This window comes from Prosopis cineraria, unplaced genomic scaffold (assembly GCF_029017545.1).
Source record: "Prosopis cineraria cultivar Desert tree isolate PC_DT_omini unplaced genomic scaffold, ASM2901754v1 PC12, whole genome shotgun sequence".
NCBI classification, from domain to species: domain Eukaryota; kingdom Viridiplantae; phylum Streptophyta; class Magnoliopsida; order Fabales; family Fabaceae; genus Prosopis; species Prosopis cineraria.
This window is the reverse complement of record NW_026555343.1, coordinates 5,876,329-5,885,745: the sequence shown is the minus strand read 5'-3', so window position 1 is coordinate 5,885,745 and position 9,417 is coordinate 5,876,329. Positions and strand designations below refer to the sequence as shown.

General features: G+C 31.5%; 1 protein-coding gene and 1 pseudogene across 1 annotated transcript; one reads left to right on the top strand and one right to left on the bottom strand.

Annotated features, from left to right (window-relative positions):
* Window positions 1-1,688: 1,688 nt before the first annotated feature.
* Window positions 1,689-2,209, top strand: LOC129287818 (uncharacterized; annotated as a pseudogene).
* Window positions 2,210-5,670: 3,461 nt separating this feature from the next.
* Window positions 5,671-8,094, bottom strand: LOC129288881 (uncharacterized). The gene is given in 4 exon segments (XM_054925686.1): window positions 5,671-6,152; window positions 6,497-6,606; window positions 7,818-7,856; window positions 7,859-8,094. Coding segments are annotated over 4 exon segments (588 nt in total). The 5' UTR covers window positions 8,013-8,094; the 3' UTR covers window positions 5,671-5,867.
* Window positions 8,095-9,417: the final 1,323 nt, after the last annotated feature.

Here is a 9,417-nt window from a genome sequence, read left to right as displayed (position 1 = left end):
TTGACAACAGGTCTTCTTTTTCACGGCAATGGCTGGTTGATGAAGAGAAAGGATGATGAAGCTAGCAACATGGTTCCAGCAACAATCTTTTTCGAGCCAGACTCCGAGCTTCTTTAGCACAATAACATCTTTCGGTCTTCTTCTTTTTTGGCGAAAGTCCAATGAAGGTGCTTCACAATGGTTTCTTCCCGAATCTGGGTGGGAGCTTTTTTTTCTTTGGATGACAAAATTTTTAATCTATGATGGGGTATATTTTTTTGAGATGAGGGTATTTTAGTCTTTTCTTATTTTTAAGATTAATATTGAATAAAAATAATATCTCAATTCTACAAACAAACCAAACATATTTTTAAACTTCATATCTATTTTCATATCCATTTTCATTTCTATTAAAATTATTTCCATCATACCAAATATGGCATAAAGTGTATGAGAAGAGTTAAAACGAGTAGCCTGATGATGAAACCAAACCTGTCCCAAGAGTACAATTGTTCTATTGTGCACCCATCCTCGTTGCATCACAAGTTACTGCATATGTTTGTCCCCTTTGCCTTGACAATTTTTTATAATACAAGGACGTTTCTAAGGATCGTTGAGGAATATAATATCTAAATTTTCTTTGGAGGTTTGATATGCAAGTATATTGATGTACTTATTAGCTTATTTAAAAACATTGCCAACATTAGTTGTCCCACTTTCATTGTAAGATCTTTAATTTTTCTAATTGTTTGAATAGTACATAGTTTTCAATAGAGTTGCAACAATGAAAATTCTATTGAATTAGAGTGAAAATTAGTTGTCCCATTTTCGTTGTAAGATCTTTAATTTTCTTGATTGTTTGAATAGTATATAGTTTTCGGTAGAGGTACATTGAATGAGCAATGGAACTTCCATTGAATTAAAGTGAATGTTAATTCTGTTGGAAGTTGGCATTTCAATAAAAGTTAAGATCTTTCAAGATACTTAGTAGTCCTATAGGCTGTAGCAATGTAAGAAAGATAATTAAGATATTCAAAAAATTTCATAATCCATTATCCTTGGTCATCTAAGATAAGTGCGTATTTGGTTTGGATTTTTAGCATCTAAAAATTCTTTTTAACATTCTTATCTAATGTTATTTGATGAGTACTCCTTTTGAATTATAACACAGGACATCTTTTAAAAGTCTTACTTAGTTCAAAATAGTATTAGCTAACTTTTATTATTTTTTTAATTATATCCCTACTTCATTTATTATTCTTTTTTAAAAAGTGATGTATTATATTTTTAATTATAATTATCAAAGCATTTGTATAAAGTATTTAATGAGGATAAAATTAAAAAGATGTAATTTTTTTTAAGAAATTAATGCTCCAACTAATATTTTTTCAGAACCTTGAATTAAAATTAATTACCAAGATCCTATATTTTGGTCAAGAAGGAGCACTCCTTTCATCCCAATTTACTTATGAGCATAGGGGGAAAAAAAACAAAATAATCAATGGGAAAACAAAATCGGCATACAATGATAGAATTTTTTTTTTTTTTCAGGTTTGCTTTTCATTCACATTATTTTAAATCTTAACTACCTCTATTTAATTATACCATAAATTTGTAACCGAACATGTATTTAGGAACAAAATGAGAATGGAAATCAGAACATGTAAACTGGGAGTATTATCATATTTATTGATAGTCCACCACCACCACCGCCTTCCTTTTATCATGATCAGGCGATCAGCTCTCAAATCGTAACACAGTGACATAGAATTTGTCACAATGTCTCTGTCACTCTCTAGCTTCATCCCTGTGTGCATCCGAGCCTCATATTCGTGGCCTCTGCTACTGTATGCCGCCGCTTGGACAATGTGTCTATTGTTGACAGTGGCTGTGGCGTCGTTCTCGCCGGAGGTGGCTTTCGTGTCGGCGTATCGCCTTCTTCTTCCTTTTCTCAGAAGTGCAAGAATGATGAGTCCATCAGAGTGCCGTTGGACGTTCCAGGTGCTATACTCTGTTTTCCGGCTCCCCTGTTTCATAAGTCGAAGCTCGATGTCATCGTTCCGCCTATCCTAGCCGTCGTAGTCGTCGCTGCTTCGGCTTGCCTGATTCGAGCCCTAGGCCTGTGGGATCATCAACAAAGGCCTTGATATTTCTTCTCGATTAGATTAGATTAGATTAGATTGTGATATTCTTGAACATATATTTTCCAGTCTGAAATACAGAGCTTGTGTGCAGGTCCATTGCTTCTGTTGCCTTTACTAATTGAATAAAACCATAATGATAATATGCGTTTCAGGGTCTGAATTTCCATAGCTTTTACTAGGTTGATTGATATGAAGGGATTGGTGGAAGATTAAAACATAATAAAACCCTATTTAGAATTATCAAGAAAATCAAGGAATTTATCTACTAGAGAATAGTCTCTGGCCACTTGTTCAGCATATAGATGCATTAATTGCTCACCCATCAGGCATGCTTCAATAATTTAGATTTTTAATCTTTAATCATCCGTAACCAGCATACAGAAACTTGTAATTTTTGACATGATCTGAATTTGAAGAAAAAGAAATAGAAAATTCATTTATATATATATATATATATGTACTATAAAATTTTTTTGTCAGTGGCATTGCTTTTCAGAAACTATTTTTGAAGGGAGAACGAAGCATTGTGAATAAATTCACTTGAGCAATAACATGCTCAAGAAATATTACATATAGCTAAATTTTGTAATTGTAATTACAGTGAGTTTGTGATGGATGATCATCGACATAAAGTGTTGTGAATAAATCCAAAGTTTCATCTCCATTAGTTTTAATGTAAAAATATGCTTACTATTCAATTGGCTGGATTTGTTTTGGTTAATTTTAATTAAAATTAATCCATGTATTTTATCGTTGTGGTCTAAATTTTGACCTAGTAAAATTCTCAAATATCTCCTCATTTTTCTCCACTAAACAGCTTAGTTCCTATTTTTACTCAACGATTATTTACTTACAATCGAAAAACCTAATATTACATGATGATATCTCTGTTTTAATGAAATAAACTTGAGCACAGTGAAATTAATCAAACTAAATATTTTCTCCTCTTTTCAACAAGTCTACGCTCTACATAATCAAGAAAGTATTAGTCAATTATGCTTTTCAAGCATGTGTGAAGAGGGACCTAGCATGTCGTAACTGCTCCATGTGACATTAAACAAAATAAAATAATTAATTCAATATCATTACTCTTAAATGAAACCTATATTAAAATTACTTAGAAGGAAGAATGGCTTCAGGAAGAGGGTTGGCTGAGTTGGATGTACTGTTCACACGACCTTGTCCTGAACATGATTTCAAGAACCAAAGGCAAATAAATATGTAAATGCAGAGTAAGTACATTGAAAAATGTAACATACAGAAACTAGTTGGAGCCATGGCCGTGTCACAAACTAGGTAATTAAGACCATCGCCTTAGGCCTAAAAAAATATTCACTTATACTCTATGTAGTTGGTCATTATTTTTCCTGTTAAACATTAATGTTAATTATATCTATTCATTTAGAATTTATTACTTGCTTATATCCTATATATCTAGTCACTAAGAAAATTGATATGAAGATAGATAAATCATATTCTTCTTGGTCCATATTATAAAGCTTCAACTATTTTACTGAAACCAAGTCATGACAGTTAACTCATTTAATATCTTAAAATAGAAAAATATTCCAACTTCATCCCTATTAAAAATAGGAAGCGAAAGATATATAATATACGGTGAGTCATAAAATTAAATTTAAGAAAAATTAATCATGTGGTCCTTGTAGTTCTAACCCAATTATAATTTAGTCTCTACACTTTGACTCATGGTAATTCATTCTTGAAGTTTTGACTCGGTTGTAGATCAGTCCTTAAACTTTACTTCTTGTAATTTAGTCCCTGAAGTTTCAACCTCTTAAATATTGGTCCTTATATGTAAAAAAATAAAATTATAAAAATTAAAAATTTTTAAAATTTATTACTAATATCTTAAATTACTAAACCTTTTTAATTTTTATAAATATTAAAAGTTTAAAATATTTTTAATCTTTATCATTTTAATTTTTAAAAATATAGGAAATAATATTTAAGAGTTGAAACTTTAAGGACTTGCAAGAGACAAAGATTAAGGACTGATTTATAATCGAGTCAAAACTTCAAAGATTAAATTATAACGAGTCTAAATTCAAGGACTAAGTTACAATTAGGTCAAAATTATAAAAACTAAATGATTAATTTTTTTGTTAAATTTACAATAGGAACAAAATTGGAAAATTGTAATGAATAATCATCCGTGTCCCTTAAATTAAAGACCAAATCTTTTCAAAAAGTGTCATATAATAAGGATAGAAAGAATAATACATCAGTTAAATATTTTCATCTTAGGCCTCAAAACTCTTACACGGCTTGGAGCTGTCAAAGCACAAGGGAAACAGGTCTTTTGTGTGAGGAATGTTAGCCTACTTGGAATGCCCATATGCCCTCTTGTTAAATTAACTCGAAAGTTTTAACAAAGGATTGAATTTTTAAAAAATAATAATAATGCCCGGTTTTTTTTCATTTGAATAGATGTTGCACAACTAGGCAATTGAAGATGTTTTATTTACCTATTTATTACCACTACCATAAGGCAGTAAATTTATGACATTTCAAGTTCTAGAGTGAGTGAAAGTGAAAATTTGAATCTCTGAATAATTAGTTGAAATGAGGGGAGAGAGAGATGTAAAAGTATGAACTCAATTTTGTGAGATTCACATGTTGCAAGTAGGATCTCTCTCCAATCCACCAAGGAGATGCATAGCATAGAGAGAAAAACACCCAATTTGATTATTAATCTTATCAGATTGAATCGCCTTTTGTGAGTGTAGGTATGAGCAATTGATAACAGGTTTAGGATCCTTCCCTCAATTCTACTGGCTCTTGTAGATCCTTTCATATTTTTTTTTTTTCAAGAAGATTGATCAAGAGAAGGTGACCTAAGAAGTGAAACAGGAAAAAAGACCAAGAATGAGAAGACTTAGAAGATTGGTCACATTTCCTAATAATATGTTGGAATTAACCTCCTTTCAAATACCCTAAACCCTCTTTTTTTAATTGCTTGTGATATAATTTTCCCCCTTAAAACTCTCATCTTGCCGACCTGCATGAAAAGCCTTGCAAGTGTAGCGTGGCGCTGGTTAAAGATGGTCAAAAAGTACTGGTTGTGTTACACTGTTGTCACTAAATTCTTATTAGTATTTAATAGATCTTTCTCAAGAGATTGTACAGATGAATGATGAATTCACTTAGCATTGGTATTGTATCTTAACAAGTAATGCTATAGTTAATTTCAAATTTCAACATGCTGTTTTGCATGTTTGCACGGGACTTCAAATCTATATGCTCAAGTATTATGGTGGGGAAAAAAAAAACATGGTATCTGAATATCTTCAACAGCTTATCACCACATAACAGGAATTTTTGTTTTAAAAATTTAAAAAAATCGAGTGTTGTTTTCTGTTAAGTAGATGATAAGGTAGCAAAACCTTACCAGCATTTAGAAACAGTTCAAACTGCATAATCAATATATTATCATGGTGGTTTGCAACAAGTATTGGTATCTAAACTGGTTTGGAATAGGATAGAAGCAAGAAGTGTGTTAAGTTAGTTTTTATGGGGAAGCCAAATGTTGGAAAGGATGGCACAGAACACTACAAAATCTATATATTATAACTCATTCTCTCATGTTCTACCAGCACCTGAAGATGTTCTATTCTACAAATGTAAGAGCAAAATACTGGTGGCAGAATTCAGAAACACTAAAGACTTTCTCCCCAATTTTCTCTCTTTTTTCCACCAACACATTGGGATTTTTTTTTTCCAGATTTAATTTTTAGTTGAACCTTGAATTGTATCCAAAAGATGTTCTATTCTATATTTCATAACAGGCTGCCCTTTTCGTGTTTTCTTGAACATTTTGTCCCGCATAGCCTTTCTCCGAGATTCAGCCTTTTCTATTTCTTCCTTCTTTGCCCTGATAGCTGCCTCCCTTTCCAGCCTTTCTTTCTCTTTCTCTTCGTGTTTCTTCTCATACAATTCTTCCAGACTAAGGGAAGCATCTTTTCTGCTCCTGTTATTGCTCTTGTCCCTGCCTTCCACTCCAATCTCATTCTGTAACAGCCAAAAGAAAAGAACTTAAAAATCCACATTTAAGAGTCTCTTAACGATTTTATTCTTCAAATCCAGCACAACTAGTTATCAGCATCGGATAAAGAACTAAAGAGCAAAACTGATGCTAAGGAAAAGTTCTTCGTTTAAAAATTCTATGATGCAATACTGGAAGTTCGAACCAACCATTAACTGTTTCCAGAATGACATACAAGGTTAAGGAAATCTAAAAGAGGTGGCACAGGTTATTTGACAATCATATCTAATTTAGTGGCAAGGTGTTGAACTATACTTAGATAAATAAATAATTATCGCTGCCAACAGATAGAAGGGAAAGTAAATCAAACCTCAATCAGCCTCTGGGTTAAGGTGACGTCATGCTGCTCATTTTGCTGGTTTAACAACTTCTTAAACTTTTTCACCTTCTTAGCATTCTTATAGAACTCCCTTTGCTTTTCTGAGAAAAGAGAGAAGATGTCAATCAGGAAACTGCATTATATGACATAGTTAGGGTATGGCATTGAAGACATCCACATTCTGTCATTCTCATACTACTTTGTAGAATAAGTGAAATGTAGAGACTAATAGAATTCAAGCCAAAGTTCAGATGAACAATTATTACCTCTGTCAAAGTCAAAACAGGAGAACAAAAGGCACATACAATCATGAATTGAAGGATACAGAGAAATCCCTTGCCTTTCATATAGTTTTCAAAACTCATAACGTGGATTTACAAATCAAACATTCTTCATCACCCCGTAAACAAAACCATGAACAACAAGAACGCATGCATTATCTTAAAGATATGCAAGGGAAACTGGCAAGCCTGAACACTAAGGCATGTGAGGATATTTAGTAAGGATTGCTCTAAAAAAAAAAAAAAATATAAACTGGCACTACATCAGGGGCTCTCCTGAGAAAACTATAAACAAATCCAACTTTTATCCCAAGATATTGCAGGGCCAACATACTTGGACCAAAACATAGGGCTCAGATTAGTTCAAGCATGTAAATCTTGACATTAGGAGTTCGTTCCTCAACTCCAAAGCTTTAGCAGCAGAACTCAAAACCGAATGGAGAAACAATAATTCTCCAAAATAGAATATCAACCCAAAGATCCTTCGTCACCGAATACTTAGAACAAAGAATAACAAGAACAAAGTATTATCTCCAAGATATGCAAGGGAAATTGTCAAGCATGAATGCAAAAGCAGGTAAGGCTATTAGTCAGGATTGATAAAATAAAATGATAAACTGATAGGTTATCCCCGAGAAACCTAGAACAGAATCCAACTTCCATCCCGAGTACGGCAAGGCCAACAAATATGGATTAGTTAAAGACTTCAAGCAAGCAAGCCTGGACATTAGGAGTTCATTCCTCAAGTCCCAAGCTTTAGCAGTAGATATCAAAACCGAGTGCCGAAGCAATAATACTCTAAAATTGAATATAAGCACAAAGTTTCTACTAAACCCAGAATCAATTTCTAAGGATTTCCACAAACTCTTTTATGACTTCAATCACTTGTATCACTTTCAGTCAAAGTAGTTCATATACTAAAATAAAAACAATTGACGGAGACGGAAAGGACCAAGACCAAGGTCCCAGCCAATAAAGGAGTCGAGAGTGGAAAAAGAAGATGAATGAATAAAAAGCGGAAAGATGCATACTTATGAGAGCTGGGTTATAGTGATTGTCCTTGGATTTGCATTTGCAAAGGCGTTGAGTGAAAGGCCACCCGCACCCACCCTCGGCAGATTATTATTCTTCCTCTTCTTCATCGTCTTTGATTTGGGTCTATTGATTGATTCAGACTTGTTGAAGGATTTGCTAGTTCCCTCGTTCTTCCCACTCCGACTCTTCATCCTCAGCTGCTACTTTTTTTCAAGCAATGGTGGACAACCTCAAATAGCTGGGGTTTCGACGAGATCCAGGGTTTCTCTTCGATTTCCAGAGACCATAATGTTACATATTTAATAGTATTTTTTATATTTTTTAAAAAATTACTTTAATAAATAAATACAAAATTAAAAATAAAGATAATCTTTTAATTATTGCTCTACTAAAAAATAAATTTATCATTTAAAAATTTTAAATTTGAATTTTTTAAACTGGATTAAATGTAGCGCCCAGCATGGTACAGATTTATTGAAATATTTAATAATTTTTGTATCAAAAAAATATTTATAATTTTTATAATAAATAAAAGATTAACTTTTTTTTTAATATCTTCATCCAGATTCTAGAGTGAAAGAGTATCTGGCTTTTTTTTTTTTTTTTTCCTTTTTCAATACATGGCCAATATGATAATTAAGTATCAAGAGTTATTTACATTAAAGGATTTAGGGACTATAGAGTTATTTTATTATTTCATGAGATTTTAGAGAAGTGTCAGAGATTGAATTAATTAATTTTTTAAATCCTTTCTGCCAATTTTTTTTAAAATCCTTTGCTCTTATGTAATCAATAATTATATATTAAAAAATTACTGCAAATAACATAGATGTTACTGCATATATATTTAAAATTGGACATATCACAAAAATTTTACAGAAGCTTCTCTTTATATATGCCAACAAAAGTTCTTGACAGGGTAAGAATTAGACATTTGTACATTCATGGGTGAAACAACTTGTGCATCTAACTTTGAAGCAAGATTAACTAAACTTCGGGGGACCAAAGTTTTGCATCCAACTCATTAATTACAGAATTATTAAAGCTTCTTTATCAAAGCTAATTTAAATGTAAATTTTAAAGAAAAGTATTACTTCTTTGGTCATGTTTGTTCATCGATCTTTTTGAATTGAGTTTTCAAGAATTTTTTGAACGATTTAGGTGTTAAATTTTCTAATCAATCAATTGAATTTTTTTCCACATTTTGTTCAAACAAAATAATAATAAATAATATGTAATTGAAATAATATTATGTTAAACTCATAATATATGGTTTTGATTTGATTTCACAACCTTCTCTTTAGAAAGAATTTGAGTTAGAAAAACTAAATATTAGAATAAGAAAGAATCACATCCAAGGACCATTCAAGGAAATCATTCGCTAACAAAGATTAATAATAAATCCCATTCGAAAAAAAAATCATGCTCCTATTTTAACAACAATCCATTTCACATTAATTCTTATTTGTGAATAATTTTTTTGAGATGTTCTTGGATATGATTCTCTCTTGGAATAAAAATAATTAAAAATTAAATTAATAATATAAATTATTATATTACATACTTAAAAATAATAAATAAATATAGTTACTTTAT